This window comes from Scatophagus argus, chromosome 12, assembly GCF_020382885.2.
Source record: "Scatophagus argus isolate fScaArg1 chromosome 12, fScaArg1.pri, whole genome shotgun sequence".
Lineage (NCBI taxonomy): Eukaryota > Metazoa > Chordata > Actinopteri > Scatophagidae > Scatophagus > Scatophagus argus.
Genome location: NC_058504.1, coordinates 15979070 through 16002187, shown reverse-complemented (window position 1 = coordinate 16002187; position 23118 = coordinate 15979070). Strand labels below are relative to the sequence as shown.

Sequence of the window (23118 nt, the reverse complement as noted above, 5' to 3'; positions counted from 1 at the left end):
TACTGTGAAGACTTACAGGCTCTGACATTGCTGTGTAAGCACTCTAATTGCAGAACAGAAGCACATCTAAAAAAAGACTTGGGTGCTGGTACAAAAGGCAGCCAAAATAAAGATGAATTGATGACTTCTAGATGCAAAAAAATGCAAAAAAGGAAGCCACAGGAAGCCAAGCGCCACAGGACAAACAGGGTTGCCTGGGATTTACCTGGACAGGTGGCCACGCAGGCACTTTTCTGGACGTTCTGCCCCTCACAGGATGTGCCTCCATTCAGTGGCGTGGGGTTGGTGCAGCTCCGACTCCTCTTCTGCCAGCCACGCCCACACACGGCACTGCAGGACGACCAGGTGGTCCACGTGGACCAGCCGCCATTGACTGTCAGGCCAGCGCCAGTGGGGATGGAGGGGTGAGGTAGGAGGGAGGTTGGAGGGATGTAGGAAGGAGGGAAGGAAGGATGGATGGATGGATGGATGAAGGGACAGAGCAGCCAGGATTACCCGACATGCACCATGGAAAAGAGGTGTGTTGTGCTAGAATAATTGCGACTGCTGTTACACTCTTTGATTCAGCACCGGAAGGTGAACTAGTGGAAGAGCAAAGGGGGCTGCTTCCTGAGCCCGAGTTGGAATTACAGCCAGCTGCAGTGAAAACACAACAGCTTTAACAGGAAGCAGAAAATTACATGACGCCTTGTCATCTTTGATCTTAACTCTGTGGAAAACACGGTTGCTGCAATGTTACTTGTGGACATTTTAAATATGCTTCCAAGACTTTATAAAAAATACACTCGGAACATAATGGTTATAAAGAAGTGCCACTTAAAGCTAAATGCTCGTAGTTATAAATGCATAACCCTGCCCCCCCCCCCCAAAAAAAAAATTCCTCCTCCTTGGAAATGCCAACACAGTATTGAAAAAAATACTCCATGGCTCTTGCAGCAGTTCATATTATGTCCTTCACACATGAGTCATTTATTTCACATGTCGTCTTAAACTCAAACTCAAGTGTTCATTGACAACAACCCAGTATAATTTATTCCTCTTTTATATTTTAAATTGAAAGCTCAAGCAGTTCAAAAACTCTGCATTTTGAATTCCTACTATTGCAACCACTTGCCAAACCAGAGCCCATGTTCTCAACCTTAACCACCTATCGGCACATAATTGCTGCTATGTTGCTCGATCACGGGAAATGTTTACATCAAATCATGCTGGTTTAATTATAATCAGTACCTTCCTGTATCTGCTTGCCTGTTTGCCCCAGCTTACAAGATACTGAGATTTCTGATTTATTGACTTGAACAGCACTGTCGTTCCTTCTCTGTACATACTCCCTTCCTAATTTCCCCTAACTCTCTCCTGTGCTTGTCGTGGCTGAATCATTTCCTTGCCCTCTCTATGCGATTGATTGCCCGCCACGGCGAGGTAAATTGCCAGGCAACTCGGCCCCTGATTACCTCTTAGCACAGAGTGCAGTCACACCAGCCAGGCCTTGTTAAAATGCATCTCTGCCCCCATGTTGAACCTGCTTTGAAAAGTAGCGGTTATTATCACTTTCCACGGCTGGGCTAGATCGGCTAGCGGGGAGGACTGCGATGCTCTAACGTAGCTGAATTTTTCTTGTCTGCTACAGAGCAACATAAGCGAACAGCAGTAACAGGTATCTTTTTGGACAAAATTCAGATTTAACCTCAATTAATAAAGCAATGGTGATGCATTTGTCATCTTGTCAAGCACATAGAGTGATGGGAAGACACAAAATTGCACATGCAAGCACCCAGCAATTTCACAATTCACAATTTGTCGGGTCTTAGAGTGGAAACCACCGTTTGACAATGCACTCAAGCAAAACAACAAGAGTGTGAACGCTCTTGCTAATCAGTTCTAACTTATTTATTAGGCTTGAAGGAGTGTGTGTTTTTGACTGCATGCTCCAAATGAACACATGTCAAACTGCACATGCCTCAATTAACAGACACATTTACAGGCAGAGCTTTATTCAAAAGTTTGAACCTCCTACACACTCTGCACATTTGACTTACACAATCAGCCTAAAACAAAATTAGTTTTGTGAAGGGTCTAAAATACAGTGATCTCCTTTACTATCTACTTCATCTTTAATGTTTATTAATAATTAACTAATTACATTTATAAAGACACTGTACAAGTCAAATCAAAAGTAACACGTGCAGGCGTTTGCTCACTCTGGTGCATCAGTCTAACCTAAAGACGTGACGTCTGGGGGTGAGTTCATACTGAAATCTATCGAGATTCCATTAAGAGCTTTTGTGTGCTGAAAACAAAAAGTCTGCTGAAACGTCTTACATAGCAATCTGTCATCTTAAGTGGAAATTAATATTCAAGTTGCAACAAGCTGAAAATGAAAACTGAGGAGATTAGATTTTGATCAAATAAGTGACAGTCTGATTTCACAAAGGACACGCAAACTTGAGTGTTTTCCATGTATTATAAATCTATTAACTTCACAAAGAACCAGACTATTCTTTTAAATCTACCATGATGAAAATATTGTGTAGACCTTACTCCAACAAAATATGTTCATCATTAAATCATTTTAAAACAGAACAAATGATACAAAAACTGTAGAGATGTGCATACATCTGCAGAGTGCTCTATGCGTGGTGTGTTTTCTGTTGTTCTGTTCTGTTGTCATGGTAGATAATACACCATAATATACTCCTCTGACTTTAAAGTACACATACTATCATCAGGCAGCCCCCACAAAAACAGAACCTGTGTTATACTTTAAGCCAGATTATACATTTCTTATGCATAAAGTTGCTTTCATGATGCCTTACCAAACGATTTCCATTTCCTGTTTGCACATGCACGTATCCTGTCTGTAGCTGTGAATGAAGTCAGGCTCTCATGTATGCAAAACCTTAGTAGTGCCAGTACCAAAGAAAGCCTCTGTGACTGAAAATATGCTGTTTCTCTGCATTTTAATAAAGATCAGTCTGCTTATCAAGCCAAGTCATTATTTACAGTTTGTGGTTAATTCAATTTCTCTTCTCATACTGGATCCACTACAGAGAAGGAGGAGGATGGCAGCCCCGAGATCGGAGACTGCCAGCTTTGGCCGAGCGGCTGCCAGTAACATTTTAAGTCGCACTAATTAATGTGCAGATGCACTACGATCTCTTTATGTAGTTATTTATGAAAGTGTGGTTCTGTGTTTGCTGAAAATCAAGCTGACTTACGCAAGTTATCACCATATGTTACATATGTGTAACACTGAATATTGTTACTACTAACACAGCGTCCCTCAGTGTAGAGTCTGAATGTTATATTAAAACCAGCTGACAGAAGAAGTGCACCCAGGTACCTTTCATGCATGAGAACGTGCAGAGGATAATGTGGACATTTGGGATGACAGAAACAACATGCGAACACAAACAGCTGTTTTTTGTAAAGTGTGTATATTTAGAAGTTAGAGCCCATTATCATTAGCCCCCATGTAAGAGGCTCCGACACCTGCTGGAAGAAGTCATCACCTACCATAGACTAGGACTGTGGCCGAGGTGCTTTTGCGGCGAGCAACGATGTTTTTGGCCACACACGTGTAGTTGCCTGTGTCTGCCAGTCGGGCTTTTTTGATGATGAGACTATGGTCAGCCATGATGAAAAAATTGGGGTCACTCGCTGGGTTGACAACATCCTCGTTTCTCTGCCACTCCACCTGTAAATATTTTTCAGTGTTCAAAATTCAGTGCAGCTGAACAGAAACCATTCCCACCGACTGACTGTGGAACAGAGATCTTTACATGGACAGGAAAAGCAGCGATGTACTCATATTTGATGCAAAGAAGCAGACAAAAAAGAATGTAAAATGTAGTTTGGTATGATATTATTACAGAAATAATATTTAATAATTTAATAAAATAATTGATCTATTTTCCCTACTGAGTTGCAGTTTATTCTCTTCTTGTGTAGAAAGCAGCTTTTCAGTATTTGCCTGCTGCAGATCTCTGAAGCTGTCGGTGGTCAGAAAGTGAATCTGACCATGATGTGTGCAGCTTCTGTGTGTCTTTTTGGTGCTTGCTTGTTTTCTTGCTCTCACTTGACCTTGTGCCGTCTCCAGAGTGGCTACGGTATGGCAGCATTCTTGTCGGTATTACTGCCAGTTGCGATGCTGCATATAATTGGGCTTTCTTCCTCTTATATGCTATCCCTGTTTTTTTTTTCCCATGGTGACTTCGGCTCTGATGTTTTTTTTCTGTTGAACTGCAGTTGGCACCTTCCTTCCCATTTCTCTACAAACGTTGCCTACACTGTTGGGCTGTGATTGGATAGTCTGCTGCTCCTGCTCTCTGGGCTGTCTGAGGGGCTGGCCTTGCTGCCTCTTGTGTTGTTATTAGAGCAGTTAGTGCCTATCTGGGACTGGGAGGATGCAGCAGATGAGGTGAAACAGCTGGCCCCAGTCTGGTCCTCTAAACACAGACTCACACCACTGAAAGACATCAAGGAAAAGCGACAGAGGGTTGTGTGGAACAAGAGCGTATGAGAGACACAGGACATGGAAAGATGGCAAAGAGATAGAGAATGAGATAGGGAACGAGTGAGGCAAATAGACCCATTAATTATGGATGAGCCTTTAGAGATGCCAAACGGGGAGTGAAGCCTCCAAGCCTATCCTGAGTGATGTGACAAGACGATGTGATATACGGCTTCTCAGAGATGTAAGAGAGATAATAAATCAATAATGGGGAATAATTAGAGGTGTAATTTATCGGTACAGGGTTGTCTGTTCTCTGGTGGAGCAGGGAGAGATGCCAGGGTGCTCATCCTGAGTCACTTTTTTGCTCTTTGTCCTCCTGGTGAGGAAAGGGTAAATGTATGCTAGATGTGCACCTATAAATATCTTCTGTATTCGTGTCTCACCTCAGCTTGTGGCACTCCCTCGGGGGGATGGCAGCGCAGTAACACCTCCTGGTCCAACGCCACCTCTTTACCCTGCGGCTCTTCCTCAAAGTTCTTTCTCAGGTCTTTGGGGGGTGGGGGTGAGGGGGTGAAGCACAACCAATTAGAACATTTGTGAGAAGAATCTGTCAGGTTTTTTTTTTACTGAAATGCATCAAGCCACAAAACTTGGCCTGCTGATGTTTTTTGAATTTTCCACTCTTGAAATGTCCACCCATGGTCCCGCCGTGCACGTCGCACTCCATTTGGCCCTTAAGCCACATGGGGATCGGTGGCACCAACCATGTGCTTATTACAGGCTGCCTGGCTGGTTCAGAGATGCTTGTCTGCTGCCAGAGGGGCCCAGCATCAAGCAAAAGCAATTGCATTACCCACTCTCTCCTCCCCTCCCACCCATTCTCCTCTCTCCAGCTTCCGCCAGCCTCCAGCTTCCATCTGTAAGAGGGGTTGGAGCAGCCACACGAAAACATAGCCCTGAGGCGTCTGGACAAGAGCTCTAGCAAGCCTGGCTGACTGCATGGGGCTTCACATTACGTCTCATTGAATACTCTTACTGTTGCAACAAGTCCTGCTATATATTTGACCATAAACCCAGGCTGTGAATTACACAGGTAAAGGACTATTCGTATCTGATGAGCTAGATGGGCTGCTGTTAGCCGAAATCTGATGTGTTCACCTCGGGCTTTGATTCAGAACGAAGCAATGTTTTGTGTTGCGAGGGGCCGAGGGTGCGGCTGTGAGCTGCCGCCGAATTCCTTTAAACAGATGTTGAGCCTGTCCTGACGAATCATACCGAGAGAAACGTTAAGACAAGCAGAAAGTTTCACGACATTCAATTTAATTAAAGTCGATACAATGGGACTGGAGGTGACTTAAGATATAACAATCCTGGAAGGCTTAAATGTATGCAAGTGCGCGTGCATGTGTGTGTGTGTGTGTGTGTGTGTGTGCACGCACATAAATATGGTGAGGGCGCACATTCTTATTGAAGCATGTGTGTGTCCTTATCTCACATCTAACTGACTTTGTTGCGCTCTCAAACAAGGCTGGATAATGAATGTGTGTTTTCAAAACGTCTGGTGGTTTGGAGACAGAGCTACGTTCAGCTCTTTCTGACTTAATGCATATTTATGTGGGAATGAATAGGCAGAATGTTTTAAAATACTCAAATGTAAAATGGCTTCTTCTAATAAAGCTTTTGAGGCTGCGGCAAGGGATGTGTCTGTGTTCCCCAGACAGATTTATGATTGCTGCACAGCAATAAATTTCAAATCTGTTTTTATTCCAGCTACTTTCATAGGGACCATTGGTGATATACTGTATCCAGCAAAAAGTATGTTCATGAATACTCAAATTTAGTGCTCCACTTTTTTTTTTTAAGACAGCCTTCAAGCAGATCCATCACTTTTCTCCGTGCCAGGGTCAGATATTTTTCTCTCTTAAGTAAAATCACAGAAAGATTATCTGGCTAAATTCTAATCACAGCAACACACTGTGATGCACCAGATCATATTGGCCTACAGGCTAATTGTTAAATGAAAGTTAGTTGGTCCCCAACCACCTTAAGTGGAAAAAAAAAATCATCCTGCCATGTCCTCATATTACAAACTGACATACAATATGGAAGCACCTTGTTAGAGTTTGTAAAGACACAGTGATGACTTATGCACTCACAAGCAATTCTGATGTAGGCTTTTTGGCTCTTCTGGGTTCCGGTGGTGCTCCAGGCAACACACTGACACCAGTACTCATCGAGACCGAAGACCTTCTCCACCTGCTGTCTGGTGATGTCAATCGTCACCTGCATGACCGGCAGCGCTGCAAAGCAAAACACAGGAGTAACCGTCAAAATGGTGAGCGAGGCAGCAGATTTATCCCCATCAGCTCACTGGACGGCAGGCGAGGAATGAATGACCAACAACATTTCTCCAAAGAAGGAAAACAAATAAGCTGAACTGAATCCTTTAGTGCATTTTGAACTAAACCGGCAACGTAATTTTGAAAGGCAGCGCAGAATAAACAAGCAGAGAACCATAATCATATATAAACAGGGAGCTTGTTAACTGAGGAAAATGAGAAGAGAGCCTCACAGCTATCCTTGGTGTAATTTGGAGGGTGTTAAAACGGCAACAGTTGGGAAGGAACAAGAAAGCGCTAAACAAACACTTTACAAACAAAAATACTCAGTGCGACCTGCTTTCTATATTATTAACCACAAGGGGCGGGGGGGTGTTTGTGCACAATCTGGGAATCGGGATAAAACACATTCTGCTAAACTGTCCAAACAATACAGTGTTGTCAGAGTCATGTCTTCTTTTGATATTTGAGAAGCACTTTTTCATTTCATTTTCATTTGACCTTTTATTTGGGGAGCTGTAATCCAGGGGTATTTGTTTTTATATATTGAGCGACGACCTTGATCCCCACCATGTGTCCTACTTTCTCTTCACACTGATGAAGAGCATCAGCCTCTGGCTCTCTCACCATGTTATCTTTTTTTTCCTTTTTGTCTGAGGTCTTCAGAAGAGAGAGAGAGGTGCTGAACCTTTCGGATGAACACAGAACATTTTCCAGTCACAGAGGACACATCACAGAGACTTGATGGAGTTACACATTCAGAGTTGTATATTTAAGTCTCAACGGAGAGCCGCTCTTCAACTCCCATTTACATAAAGGCACTCTGTGAAACTCTCACACTCCCCTTGCGTACTTGATCCGTCTGCAATGATCATTTCCAGCCCAGACTGGTGCTTGACTAAGTAGCACCTATCAGACCATCAGACCTATACAGCAATTAGGTGAAGCACTTGTGCTGATACAGAGTATTCATGAAAGCAGAAATGGGAAAATTTGTTTCACACAGTTTAAGGCAAACTGTGCATGGATTTAAAGAGGCCTGTGTGACCGCATGGTGGCTCAATGGTGACACAAGCTGTCAGGGGAGAAAGCCGAGTGGCTCTATTGCCGGTAGCCACACAGCAGTAAGTAGCTGCCATACCTAATACCATAGATATCGCTACATGCAATCGCAGCAAATGTGGGTACCTGTGCATCCCTAAGGCACCACTCTGAGCGTCAACAAGACCCTGTGCTATGTGCTATATGCTGCACTCACAGTAAATTCAAAAAGGTGAAAAAGTGATATCTGAATGTTCATGTTGACTTCAACAATTCAGCCAAAAAATAAAACTGTCAAAAAGTTGGATTCATTTAGAAATGAAAGCCTGCATTGAGGAATACAACCTCATTTACCTCCTCTCTCTCTCTCTCAATTCCAGCTCTTCTGTCAGATATGTTTGTGTATCAGTGTGTGTCTTCAGTGTGAGTGTATGGCACAGGCTGAGAGAGCACCTAAATGCTAAAAGAAATGGCTAAAGTAACAAAATGGGCACTACAGAGAATGAACAAATGGAGCAGAAGTAATCCTCCTTCCCTCCAATCCGCAGCACGGGGATGTATGGTTTCTCCCTCAAAGAAACTGAAACACGTATCTTACGCAACAGAAACAACACTCGAATTGTTTACATATGCAATAAAAGGACACTGTACTGCACACAATTAAATTATATTTTGGGTAGATATATTCATTCACAGTACATGCAGCAAAGTACAGTTTATCGGGAGGGATTAGGAGGGGGAATATTTTTCTTTCGTTTATCTATTGTTTTATACATGTTAGGGTTGCTATTAGGTTCATGAACGAAATTAAAAAAAAACAAAAAAGAAAGAAAGGCAATGCATGTTATATGGACACGGACATTTCTCTTTTTCTGCATTCATTTGAAATTTGGCTACTTAGAGTAGAAATTTGTTTGATTAATGCCAACGTCCTTATTCTTCAAACTGGAGGGTGAAAGGAATCAAGATCGTTATGGAGATGCAAAGTATGAACAATGGCAACCTGGGGTGAGAAATCCAAAGAGGAGCAATTTGAAGCTCTGCTTGCCAGGGTAATTGCATTCTGTTTCCTTATCTCTTCCTGTCTCCATAATTACCTGCTTTCTGTGTGTGACACCTTCCAGTAACACTGCTGTGAGTCAGTCTGTCCAATTTCACTCCAATTAATAAGGACAAAATAATCTCATCACTTTGTGAACAGAATAGGACAAATTTTATAGCAGTTAATAGTGACTGGACAGGCTGCTATTTGCTGCTGTTTTCCAAAGTCTGTTCTACTGGAACCCCTGTGAGTAAAACAAAACGTTATGAGCATCACTCAAAGATGACTGATACAGCAACTGCACTATTGATTCATGTAAAGTTGTGCCTTTCTGGACATAAGGAACTGACACACTTATGACTCATTTATATCAATATTGATTTATAATACTATGCTCAGCTGCCTCCAAGGTGTGAAGAATAAAAAAGAGAAAGAGGAAATTTACACTTCCTTTCCAACAAGATACTGAGCATGCACTTAACATTCCTGTTAAAACGATAATTAAAATATGACACGATTCCCCCAGCCTTCGGTTTGATCTGCAGCCATTTATAAATGAGCTCATATCCCAAACTTCAGTGAAATTACTGTGAATTTTAAGCGGTGATTATGTGATTGACACTGTGTGAATCCTGGGCTTACAACTGGAACCTTGCTGAGTTTATTTTTATTGCGGTGCTATGGGGCAACTTATTCGACTGTACTTACCCATGATAGCTGGAAAATGTACATCTGTAAACTTTGTAACGCTGCAGTGAAATAAAGCGAAACTGGAAAATAGACAAAAGTACGCAGGAATACACAGAATGTACCATTCATATAGAGTCATACATATGGCAACATCATTAAAGTCAGATCCTGTCTTTTGGTAGTTAAATACCATAGTCAAATTACAAGTTTGCAATTACGGGTTAAGTCCTGACTTTGCAAGTGTAGCGCCACACACACACACACATATGCACACACACACACACACACACACAGAGACACCATTGTGCAATAATCCCCCATCTCCTAGTGCAATGGTGACATTTTACTGCTAATCATTTAAAAATTGTGAACTACTGTCAATATTGTGTCAGTTTTTCTATAGTCTCTTTTTTAAATAAGTGGAAATATCCCTGTATTTTTTACTTTGTATATTTTTACTGATTCTATCTGCACTGTTGTTTTGCTATCCTTGTGCTGCTGTGACAATGAGAATTTCCCCACTGCAGGACTAATAAAGGTCTATCTTATCTTATCAATACAAACGCTAAGAATTACATCATTGCATAAAATATTAAGTAAGCAAAAGTTTGCAGATTTTCAGTCTTTTTAAAGTGGTCACTGCAATGTTTGCACTGGATGGTCCAGGAGAAAGTATGTGATTCTACAGGAGTCATTTACTTATCAATTTCTTATCTTTATGTGAACTTCACAGAAAGTTAGTCAAAAACGAGTTGTACAGTCACGCTCAAGTATCTCTCAAACTAAAACAAGCAGAATTTACAGTTTATTATCGCTGCAAATACCAGCTATAGTTTATGCATACTACTAATTTTGTGCAATCCTCTTCCCTGTAGAACAAGGTCACAAAAGGCTTCCTGCATTTTCCTCATCCTTGGCAATGTTTCTCTCCCCCCCAAGTTAAGTTCACTTTGGCCAGCTCATCTGTCATAATTCTGCACAAACATGAAAGCAAACACGCTGCTCTGCCTTGAGACTTCTTGAGTTTCAACAAATGAAAGGAATAAAAAAAAAGACTGGAAGAAATGCAGAGTTACCGAGTTCATAAATTCACTGACCTTCCTATGGTATAATGGAGCTTGCTGCTGCTGTCTTCAGGCAGTAAAGTACAATACAAACTATTACTTTGGTTATTACGATTTACTGTACTGTGCTTTATTCTAATTTGTGGAAAAGACAAGTTTACCCCATTCAGAAAAATAACACTTCACAAAAAGGGAAGAAGTCACACAAGGGAGCTAAGAGCACTGTGTGTGTGTGTGTGTGTGTGAGTGGATAGATTTTCCCCTCAGCCAACAGGGGCTCAACACACACAGGGTAAACATCATTGGACTCAATCCCGAGTGAGTCGATATTGGGCTTGTCTGAGTGCGGGACTTTATTTTTCTCTCGCTCACTCTTGTTTTCGCAGGCTGTGACCTCAATTCCATAGGGGTCATTTGCTTATCAAAGGCATGGACTGGAACTTGCAGCTCCTGAGTGTGTGTTCATTGAAACCAAGGAAATTCAATTAGGTGGCATCCCTACTGTGTGTGAGCCTGGGATTCATCAGTGGATCGGAGGATTAGGGTTGGGTGACTCTACATCAGGGGATTGCACCATTTCAAAGGAGAGAGTTCACAATGGTTGAGGGGAGACATCACAGATGAACACTTTTAAGAGTGCACTGTCTGCACATACCAGCAACCAGTCAAAAGTGTGCTCTAAGTGTTTCATTTCCTCCCGCGGATCTTCTTTATACAGGATGGCATCAGTGTCATCATCAGCACCAGGAGTGACCAGGGCCTCCCTTCAAGAAACCAGTAATGGGCTTCTTAGACCAATTAAGTACGTTTCAACATGAAAGAAATCCTGTCACCAAGTCAGGCTGTCAGAACACACTGTCTACACATCTTGTGGAAATCAGTCTGAAAACAAAACAAAACAGGCAGAACTTATACAGTATTTCCATGTGTAAATAATCTAAAGTTAACCCCAGGTCACAGAGCCAAGGGCATAACTGCTTTATCATCAAGTCACCAGATATTCATTACCATGTAAAGCAGTGCAGTGATGGGTGGCCCATGCTACCTGTCTGTCGCCAAACAAGGATAACGTGGCCTTCTGAGTGAAGCATGGCTCTATTAAAGAGCAAGAGAGAAGGGAGCAGGAGAGGGGGGGGAGGCAAACAGAAGCCAGAGTTCATAGGGAATACAGTAGTCAGGCCTTCCGTTCAGGAATGATTGTGAGGTTGCGACTCAAGTCAGTGGGACGGCGTTCTGGGTCAAGGCTCTGCCTCCGGTTATGACCAGCTTTTCAAGAGCTTCTTTTGATTGAGCTGTCCATTTTCCCTCTATGAATGCACGCTGCAAGGCCCCTGCTGATGCTCTGAATGTCGTTACAGATTATTCATGGCTGACAAACAGGCGAGCAGGTAGCTCTCCAATCAATCGGGCTAGGTTCAGTCCAATGCCACTCCAAGGAGACTAAAGGAGTGAGAAGAGTAAATGGTGCAGGACAGGAGAAACACTCATGAAAAGTCATGGACTAACATGGCTGTTTTAGCTTCAACTACTAAGTGACTGGAAATTTTGGTCTCTTTAACCTTTTTGATGGTCCCAGGCAGAAAAAAGGATTTTTTTAAAAAAAAAAAAAACAAAAAACATGAGCCTCTACTATCAAAAGGCACATGAACTGAATCTCTTTATCGCCAGAGTTCTGTGTAGATCCATATAATTTCCTTAAAACATAACCATGAAGCGTTCTTAAAAAATGAGTAAATAAAGAAAAATGAAGAAATATATGTTATCAGTCAAATAAAAACAACATCTAATCTATAGTACATTTTTTCAGAGTTATATCAGACTTGTTCATCTCCGTGTTGGTGCAACTTTGTGCAGTTTTCTACAGATCATTGCTAACCTGCATTCAAACACAAGAAAACAGAATATTTCCTGTACATTTCAATGCTGACACACACTTGGTACAGAAGTTTCGAGTGATCAGGGTGGGTAAAGTAAATTTCGCTCCATTTGTGATAATGGAATGCAAGCTAGTTAGCGAATCACTTAACACACCCTCCCAGTTTGGTGATCTATTTAAGCTGCAAAAATTCCCAACTCGTCCTCTGCCTGCCACCCTGCATCAGTACTGCTGCCTGTTCTCTCGGGCCCCCCACCACCTCAGCATCCACCTGAAGGCTCCGGCGGGGGGGGGGGGTTCAGTGTTTCCTCACCATTCCCCAATATCTCATGTAAGTATATCTGTGGGGAGTAATAAGGATGGAGCCTAGATACCAAACACATTCTGCTACTTTAATAAACGTTTGAAACATGAGTAGTCTGACTGAACTGTTGGAACTGTTGTTGTTGTAACTAAATTAGTTACTGTTGACTTACCTAATTATCACTGGTATTTAATTAAGAATTTCTAAAATGTGGGACAAAAAACATACTGATATAATTTCAGCAAACATGCAAATGTTAGAGTTATCACATTGACGACTGTTTACAGTAATAATAAACTTTAATTGCAATGGTATGTTCTGTTAAGTAATGGACCTATCTACTTGGTAGACTGGTCAGAGGGCTGACATACCTGGAGAAAACCCACACAGGCACAGGGAAAACTTGCAAATGCCACACAGAAGGGCCTGGAACACTCTTGCTGTAAGGCGACAGCGCTAAGCAGCACACCACCGTGCCGCCAGAGCATGTTGTCAAAAAAGCATTTGAAAACACTGTATTACTGAGGGTCCAAAATGAATTAAAACAGAACAATAAAAGAAAAACAAGAACCACACCTTTCAAGTGGCTCCTCTCCAGGAAGTTTTTAAGGAATATAACACATGTCAAGGCTAGAAATGGCTTAATCATCTTAAGGTGAGAACAACTGCTTTTTAAAGTGTGCACAGCAAACTGGAACAGGAGTCGATTTCGAGTGGAAATCGTTTGAGATCAGTAGTGATAACGAGTAACGACGTACACATTCTGCAAGCCCAACAAGAGTGAGATCGTCACTCTGCAAAAAATTTCACTGCCATATTTATCACTTACACAACACCATGTCAAGCGTGCACAGGATTTCACAACAATGCATTACACAGTACACATAAATGATGCTCAGACTGTGTTTTTTGTTGCACAGGTGTTCACAAGTCTGGAATGTGATAATTGATGCACAAAACTTCAGAATAGCTTTCCCGCGTTACCGAATGCAGGCATCATACGTCAGACATTAAAATTAGGTTTCTATTCATATGTTTCACATTTACATCTGGTCGCCGGCCGCCATTGAAAAGCCATAACTGATTGCGTCAAATGGACATTAATTCAAAGCAATGGATTTTTCTATTTACACTGTCCCTCGATAATTAGTTTGCTTAACCTTTCCTTAATAACACACATACACACACTGAAAGGCAATGCTGTGATTTATCACAGTGCCCTTACCAAAGTGCCCTCGTTGTAATTACTCTCCATCCAATATCCTGACCCTGATGATTGGCAAGAGCAGAATGTTCTATATGCCACAGTCTTCATGCTGGGAGTGATTGGGACCTGCTCCTTTATCTCACACACACACCTTGTCCTACGCTGGATGAGAACATGTCGGAGGTGAAGGTGCTGAGCACTTCGCTCTGCTTCCATTACATTCTGCAGAGGGCGACGATCTGATAGAATGTTACTCACATGAAAGCCCTGATAATTTGCTCGGGCTAACATGTTTCTCCCGCTTTTGTCTGACATGGCCTTGGGCACTGAAGTAAATAAGGAAAACTGCTGCAGGTAAGTCTGCCTGGCTCCCATCTGACTGAGAGTGCTCCATGCCATACAAATTGCATTAGGTGGTTTTCCCCTCCCTCCACATGATTGGTTGGTGCCTCTTGGGCCTCTGTCCAGCAGTGTTGTCTGAGGCAGAAGGTGGGGCTTTTCGGTAATGCAATGAAAGTGTGTGGGCGAATGTAAATATTCAGCACAACAAACAGCGTTCAGTAAACAGCCTGGGGCAAAAAAAAGGGCTACAAAAATCTTTCGACAAAACTCTTTTTTTTTTTTTTTGAAGTATTGAAATAGATATTTGTTTTTATAATGACATACACTATTTGTACATAATGGCTCAAATAAATGAACATAATGTTTAAGATTTAATTACCACTAATTAGCTCTCCAATTAGCACGTGACATAGAGCACTAAAACTGACATCTATCTTAAACATGATGGTATAACAATTTACAACTCTCTATTTCTCTTTCAATTTGTGACCAATTTGTCTGATAAGCCTGTTAAAATTCTAAAATAAAATTCAGAACTTTGCACCAGCAATAGATTAGTGATTAAAATCCCCCTCTATTCAAAATGATGTTTTTCTTCTTGTTGATACAAGTGAATATTTGAGCATCCCTCCATAGCATGATGATGTGCACAGTCTGACATTATGAGGCACACTCATTGGCTTAAAGTGTAAATTTTCTCTGTGCTTGTCGAATACACGATTTTAAGAGGCTGCCGGCATTATTTGTGACATCACAAATAGTTTGGAAGCCAATCTTGGTCCGATAATCAGCAGATATGAGTTTAACATGAAAACTAGAAGACCCCACTGCACAATACACTGAGAACTGATTTTTCATTCAAGTGGTAATTATACTTTTTTTCTGCAAAAACCTTGTTAGACACACATTAGAAGATTTTGCACACATGTGTGGAGGAGAACTTTAATCAGAATAATGATTAATTCATACAAAATTTGCAGTGAACAATTGAAGACAATCTTGCAGAATTTGAGAATATTTTAGCAAGTACCTTTCAGTAACAGTTCAAACTCAAGTTCTTGCCTTTGCTAAAAATTTAAATAGTTCAGCGCTTACAGCACTGCTGTGCAGCCTTGCAGGTTCACAAGTAATGGGGGTAAAAAGGCCACTAAAGGTTGATAAAGTCACAGCATTATCTTGCTCACAGACTTCCTCATGCATGCATCACAAGAAACCTCTTGATATAGATATGCTATGATATAGATACAGAACCATCATGCATCTCAAAATCAATCTTTCGTGTAGATGTGTAGGACAAAGTAATACCCTCAGGTCCTCTACAACCCTTGTACCATAACACACAAGTGGTTCTTCAGTGGCTGAAAAAGGACATAATAGCTCGCCTCACATAAAAAAAAGCAGTATATTATGATGGAAAAGGGAGAATGGCTAGATCTTAAAAGAATAATACTAGGAAAATGTTCACATCCTCAGTCTGAAACCTGTTAAAATCTCCCACTTGCCACTGTGGTCACATGGCATTGAGTCTATGTGTTTCTGATTCCATTGTGGGCCTTGTTGTTGAGTCTAGAATCAACTACAATGTGATGCATGAGGGGATGAAGTGCTGCAGACCGAACACGGATTGAGCCTTTAAATATTCATTTCTTTGTTCAAATGTGACTGTATTCATTATTAATACAGTAGATGCAAGACAGAATTGTGGACTTTATAAATAACCTGATGCAGAAAATGGAGTGAAAGTACAGAGTGGACCTCTCGGCTTGGTTTGACATCAGAGGTACCAGATGTCAGGAGCTGCTGTTGGAATAACATGGCACAGGTGGGGCAGAGATTAAAAACCGAGAAAACCAAACATTAGTGATGATTTTCAAGTATGGCTATAAAATATAAAGGTCCAAACTTTTCCAAAGGTCACAAAAAGGACTGCAGTTATTGGATTTTCCATTACCAATTAATATTATTTTCTTGACTGTCTATAAAATGTCAGTTTAAAGTGTCAATTACAGTTTCACACAGATCAAGGTGAAAAGTTTAGATTGCTTCTTATAGCCAACCAACCATGCAAAACCTCAAGATATTCTACATCATAAGACAAAAGATGCAACAAATCATCATACTGGAGAAGCCATAATCAATGAACATTTTTGCTTTAAGTAACTCAGTTCAGTTTCTAACACAAACTAGCTTAGAGGGAATGTGACTGTAACAGAGGGAACAACGACATACTAAAATATGTTTTCTAAACATTCATGTTTTCAAACCTGTACACCGAATTACCCAGCGACTGAACAGTGCAAAAGCAAGTCTCTGGCCTTTGACGGCACTTTAGGTATAGATTATCTTGAGATCTCTTCAAAGACGGAGGAGGAAAAAACAACAAACATCTACAGAAAACAAACTCTAGTCTAAAACAACGCAAATAAATGAATTATTAATTTGAATCGCATAAAATTCTCAAGATTGCGTTGTGATGGCTCCCAGACCAGGACTGCTGCTTTTGTTGTTGTCAGCATGCCTCATTGGACACCCATCCCGATGAAAAGTCTTCCTCAAACATGTGCGCTCTGCATTTCCTTTCTTGTGTGTTCACTGTCGACACACTCAACCATACGACACTGAATCCAGTGTGTTAACCTTGGGCCGCAGCATGCTGCTAATTCTCTTGGGTTACACATTTTCCTGCTTGCTTTTTACTCTATCATCCATGTGACCTGAAGTCTAACGGGTTGTATATACACAATCCATCCACTGTACTAAAGAATATGTCAAAAAATCCAGAATAAACAACTTAGATACAATAGCTTTATGTGCCTTTGGATATAAAAGCAGCATCCAAGCTGCAGTTCACCTCTTATTTGTGACACTTCCAGGGACTACGGTCTGTGCGCCTTTTCATAGTTTATACCGCACTTCATGGGGAGATTGAAACTATCCTTCTTCCCTCACTACATAAAACAGTCTTTGCACTAAGCCACCACTATGATGCACCCAGGACACCCTACAGATTCTGGTTTAAAAGGAGGACAGCGGTGAGTTGATGTTTGTTCGAGAAGTGTGTAAAATACCAATACTGAAAGTCTCCTTGGGGCCAAACACACAAAGCATTAACTGTCAGCCACTGAGCTCCTCCGCCTATCAAAAATCTCCATGGACTATTTAGCTGTCAGCTCCCTCACTACACCTCCCTGCTCTACTATTTTTAAACGAATTTGAGCAGAGCAGGTGTTGATTGACACCGCAAACTCCCACTCTGTCTCCTTCTGTCAGCTGAAAACTCGAATCTTTCATTTCCAAGGGAGGTAGAGGTAAGCTGAAAGATAAAATTTTATTACTGGGGAAAATGTAAAATGAGAAAAATATCAAAGTTCATTGGCCATAATCAAAAATAGCAAGGCATGGAGGAAGTTTACAGCTTCTTCTGCGCTCCATTCTGAACACGATCGCAATGAAGCACACATTTTGAGGCACACTGTGGAATCCAAGCACATTTGCAACTTTGGCCTCTATTTGCTCAGCACAGGAGCAGCACATGTGGCCTGGATAAAGCATGTGTTGCATTTCATTGCGGCATACAGACCACATTTTATTCAGATGTCTCGGTTAGGGCACAGAAAGCTTAGAACTACGGTTAGAAGGATCCAAGGAAATATTTTTCTATGTGGCGCTGAGGACCAAGTCGCTTTCTACAAAAGGTACACAGACCACTGTGCGCCTGTAGAAATGTACTTGAAAATCCATTTTACTGCAAAGCTTCTGCTGCAAAGCTGAAATACTGAACATTATGTATCAGGAAAGAACCAACAATCTATTATTTAAAAATGATGAATTCAGGATGATCACACAGACTTTCAAAGGGTTTTGTTACACACACCAGGGAACGCACTGCACATACCAACTACAAATACAGGCTAAAAGAACTGTATTGATAACATGTCTGTCTTCAACAGACTGGGTAAATAAATAACTTCAACCATTGTGACAGAAAGAACCACTAAGGCTGCTGAATCTGTTCCAACTTCTAGCAAGGGCACAGCTTTTGTGAGACTGACAAATACAAAATTACTTTGGAGAATGGAACGCACGGGGCTGACGTGAGCTATGGTGGGAGGACAAAGGCTGTGCGCGTGGGAGACTGTAACGCCAGCGTTGTTGTTTGACAAATGGTAATTATCATTCACTTTTGTTCCACTAATTGCGGTTAATTTTGAAATTCATAATTCCTGCATGTCAAGACCAAATACAGAGCAACAGATCCTACGGACTTTAAATTTCCAAATAAAAAAACAACACACACAAAGTGGGAGAAATTAAGAAGTGTGGCCTTTGTGCGAGTCTATCGGCAAGATCAATCATCACAGCTGGTTCATTTTTAATTCTGCCTGCCGCACTTTACTCCCACTGTTCCAAAACACACTTGCAGCTGTCTCAAGGCCAGACAAACACAGGCTTCAATTAAATCCTCTTTGACTCCATTCTCAGTACAAGGTGTGTTGCTTTGCTTTGAGAAACGTCTTTTGTCCACACGCACGCACGCACTCACACACACTCGGACGCAGACACTGTCCTGACCTGCCCGAGAAGCCTAACAGAACACACAGGCAGATGTGCCACGGGAACAATTCACCTTGCCATCTGTTTTTTGGTGCTTCATCGCCAAATATTTCCCTCTCCGTCCTGCAGTCAAGGACAGAATGAAATACAAGTCCCATTATGGGGAGGCAGCTAATAATGCATTATCAATTAGTCCCTTTGGCTTCTGATCGATGCTTAGCAGGTGGTACAAGGCCATTTCCTACATTTAGGACTCTATTGTCCTCTTCCCCAATGATTTCTCTTATTTCCTCCTGCTCATTAGACCCTGGCTTGCAGGCCTATCAGGTTTTGCTCAAATTGCAGCGGGACTGTTCTTCAATATTCCATTAAAGATCATGTTTAATCACTGCTGTGCAGCCCTCGCGCCATTAGGATGATCCTGTTCTGAATTCACCTGAATTTTGACAACAACATAATGACAGAGTGCTGCCTGCCGCTTTCATATTTTTTAATAAATGTCACTCATGTTAAGGGACCTCCTGTAAGTCTCCTGTAAACGTAAAAGGTATTTATCTGCATCCATGCTGCTGACCTATACAGGACTGAGAGAGGAAAAAAAAACCCTGTAATACAGCGACAAAGAGAGGGGAGAGGGGGTGGAAGTTGGTGTGAGAGAGGTGATTGGCTGCTATAATACCTCGGATAAGAACTGAGGTATTAAAATAAAGGTTGCAGATCATTTCAGCTAAGCCTAGCTTATCTCCCCCTTAGATCAGAAATTAAATATGTCATCACATTACAATCCAGGATCGAGTCAATCAGAAAATACATATTTTATACAAATGAAACCTCACTGGTTTGCAGGCGCAGGGGTTAGCCCTGTGGTGCCATAACACATTATTAGTTATATTCAGAAAGTGATAGATGGTTTTAAAAGATTTACTGACTACGTCATATGCAGTATTTAGACTTCAAAGGACTGACAGAGGACAGGAGCTGATGCTGATAAACCTGAGGGATACACTGCCTTATAGAGCTTTGAAATTATATGTGAAGTTATAAAAAAGGAATATTAAAGAGTTTAATATGCGCATGTATGACTCCGCTGTAAACTCAAAAAAAAAAAAAAAAAATCACTTTCATCAAGTAGAAGGCAAACGTGTCACATTTCATTATTTCCTCCATCCTCAACTGTTTTCATTGCCTTGTCGACATCCGGTTCAATCAACGGAGAAAATATAATCTCCACATCTTTATAAGGCAGTTGCTGAGGTTTATTGAAATAGGAATGTGAAATGCATGTATTTTCCACCTGAGAGGTTTTGCTTCAGGGATGACAATGCGACACGTGGATCAAAATCGTTTCCATCAATACTGGCAGATGAAATGCAAACACAATCAAATCAGTCTGGCCTATAAAACAATCCTTCCCTCAAATGCCAATCTCCTTTCTCCTCATCATGCGTCTGATGAGAAATCATAGTGTGGGAGAATCTCCTAATCTATGCAAACACACTGTCAGCATTGATTTGTTCAGAGGGGATATGTCTTTACTAGGACTCGCCAGACGTCTCAGTTTCTTCAGTCCTATAAAGGATGACCTAGGAAAGACACTGAGTCGGCTGATGCTTTTGTAAGCAGTCACAGACATAACAATTGAGATAAGTTACTGAGGACAGGTAATGAGAACTGATAGACTCGAGCATGGATCGATATCAGACATTGATACTGGGAGAGGAAGGACAAATTGTGACATCTCTTTCTTTTTCCATGTTCAAAGGAGATTTTGAGACAAGCGTGTGTCTGTGTGTAGGGATACTGATCTATATGTGTGTGTTTGTGGGTGCACCTGTGAGGAATCTAAAGCGAAACAGAATACAAAGAGCTGTCAGTAACTCAAGCTGTAACTATGCAGTACACAGTCAGCTGGAGCAGCTCTTTTGTCATTCCTGCAATGAATCAGTTTCAATAAACAGACCTGTCCGATGAGGGCAGAGGTCATGTCTGCTGTAGACAGTTATCCACGTGTCATGTTTTCTGCCTCCGGAGCTCCTACCAGTGAGCTGTCTGACTGAAACATGTCTGCACTTCACACCCGGCTCAGTTATTAATTTAAAACATTTCAGTTACTTTGAGGTTTGAGGAGTCTGCTGGGAGTGAACATGGATGGAGTTTGCTGAATATTGCCTCTGCTGTACTGGGCCAGACTATTTAATCTCTGAATTTCAGCCACACTTTTGTGGTATCACTTCAACTCGTGACACCGAAAGGGGTTATCGATCAATGCTTCTGCTCTCTTTGATTGGTTTGTTTTCCTCATATCCTTTTGTAGTGAAAACATGCACAGAAGTCGTGAGGACAGTGGAAATCCCTGGCCATTCGCAGCGCAGATATCACAACAGCAGATGAAAGGTTGCTTCAAGAACACTGGTGATTAGGTGTGCATTCGGACACCAGCAGTTTGGTTTGACTTTCAACTCATGATGCAATTTTAAGTCCAAGATCTGTTTCTTGTGCACAGGAATTTAGCTACATAAAAATCGAAAAGTAGAAAAGTTAAAAGTCATAATAAATAAATAAACAAAATAAACGTCAAGAGTCAATGCGAGTAGAGAACTTTACTTCAGAACAGGTGTGCCTTCAGGGAAAGCGTAAAGTGAAGAAGGAAGAGGTCATTAGCTGCTGTTCAGAGACAAACTGATGAGTCACAATCGCGCGTGTGCGTCGGTGAGGCCTCCAAGTCGTATCAGTTGCACTATCACTTCATTTAATGCTGTTGTCGTCAAGGGTAATTTTGCAGCCTTAACATAATTAAACTGATCACCTCGCCAAACTCCACACCCGTCAGCCAGAATGCAGATAGCTGTTGATTAGATTGTAGTAGTTATGTGAATTACTTTTTCTCCGTGTTATTTGGGTCAGTGAGTCCACTGTTTACATGCTAAAGTAGTTTCACTGCATTCAGATTATGCAATAATAGTGAGTTCAAGATTTGTTGTTTTATATAAAGTGACCTATATGCATTGTATTGTATATTGCTGGGCCTCTTTAAAGGGAAATTAAACACCAAAGGAGAGTTGTGTTTAACAGACACAACTCGGGCAAAGTTCAAACTCACACCCAGGCAGACAGCACGATTTTAGACAATCCTTTGTTATATCCCTCATTAGCAGAAAACACAAGACACAACAACAACTGCGCCTTATGAGTCAAAAAAACGGAACAATGATGTTAGCTTGCTCGAGTTAGCAGCTGTGCAATTAACAAGACAACAATAACGTTGGCTAAGGCCCACTGTGACTTTTGGAGTCTACTTTTGGAGGCCTTCTTCTACTTGCAGTGGATTCACTGAAAGTCCCAAAGCTCCTGAAAACATACAGCAGAGAGAAAGGGAAATGCTTTGGGAGATGGGTTTGTTGGCTGTAGCTGCCGCAGACTTTATGTTGTTTATACATCTCTGGGTTGTGATGATTCATTCCGTCGCTAAATTGGTTTAATTTCTTTACCACAATAATGCTTACTGCACCTGCTGCGGCACCCACAGCTTCTCAATTTATTGTTGCTTACCTGTGTGTAATTATCTGGGTTTCGTCCTGTTTTCAGGTGAATTGTTGTAAGGCTTTACTGAGAATGTCGCTTGTATATTTACAACTGATAATCAGTTGTTTGCACTGGCTGCACGTGTTTGTCTTCAGAAAAAGAATTTATCGCTGCTATTGTTATTGGTTTTGTACATCATGGCTCTGAGGCGTGATGCTGTTTCACTCGGAGTACCTTTTAGCTAACCTACTTCTATATCTGAGTGCAATTTCATGTTGTTTTAATGAGTATGAAAACGATTTGCTGAGGTGAAACGTTGCATATATTTAGTTTAATAAAATTAATATATTTTATTTTTTTTTTTTGCTGACAGTGTTTGGATGCTTGATGCATTCGCCCGGGCAATGTGACCTTTGTGCCTGGACAAATGAAAGGTAAATTTATTCATCTGAAGGACAAGTGCCTCAAGAAGTTAATGCTGGGCCCTGTCATTGCTACTGTTACTTAAGATTACTGTTACTACTAGATTAAGATTACTTAAGATAGTGAGCAGGAAAAAACCATTGAACCATTTGTACTTTAACTGCAATTAATCTTGTTAATATTACTTTACATTGTGGTACCAATAAATGTGGTGAATTAGTCATATTTTCTAGAAAACACTGTTTATATCTATTTATG

General features: G+C 41.2%; 1 protein-coding gene across 4 annotated transcripts in view; it reads right to left on the bottom strand.

The window, feature by feature from the left end:
* unc5a (unc-5 netrin receptor A) overlaps positions 1-23118 on the bottom strand; it is a 122659-nt gene that overhangs the window by 34814 nt on the left and 64727 nt on the right. For 2 of the 4 annotated variants that reach the window (XM_046406807.1, XM_046406808.1), the window contains exons 3-6: positions 6613-6756; positions 4900-5003; positions 3517-3697; positions 206-373 (exon numbers count right to left, since the gene is read on the bottom strand). In XM_046406807.1, the coding sequence (XP_046262763.1) occupies positions 206-373; positions 3517-3697; positions 4900-5003; positions 6613-6756 (597 nt within the window). The remainder of the gene's footprint in view (positions 1-205; positions 374-3516; positions 3698-4899; positions 5004-6612; positions 6757-23118) is intronic. The other 2 variants (XM_046406809.1, XM_046406810.1) reach the window with 1 other exon arrangement.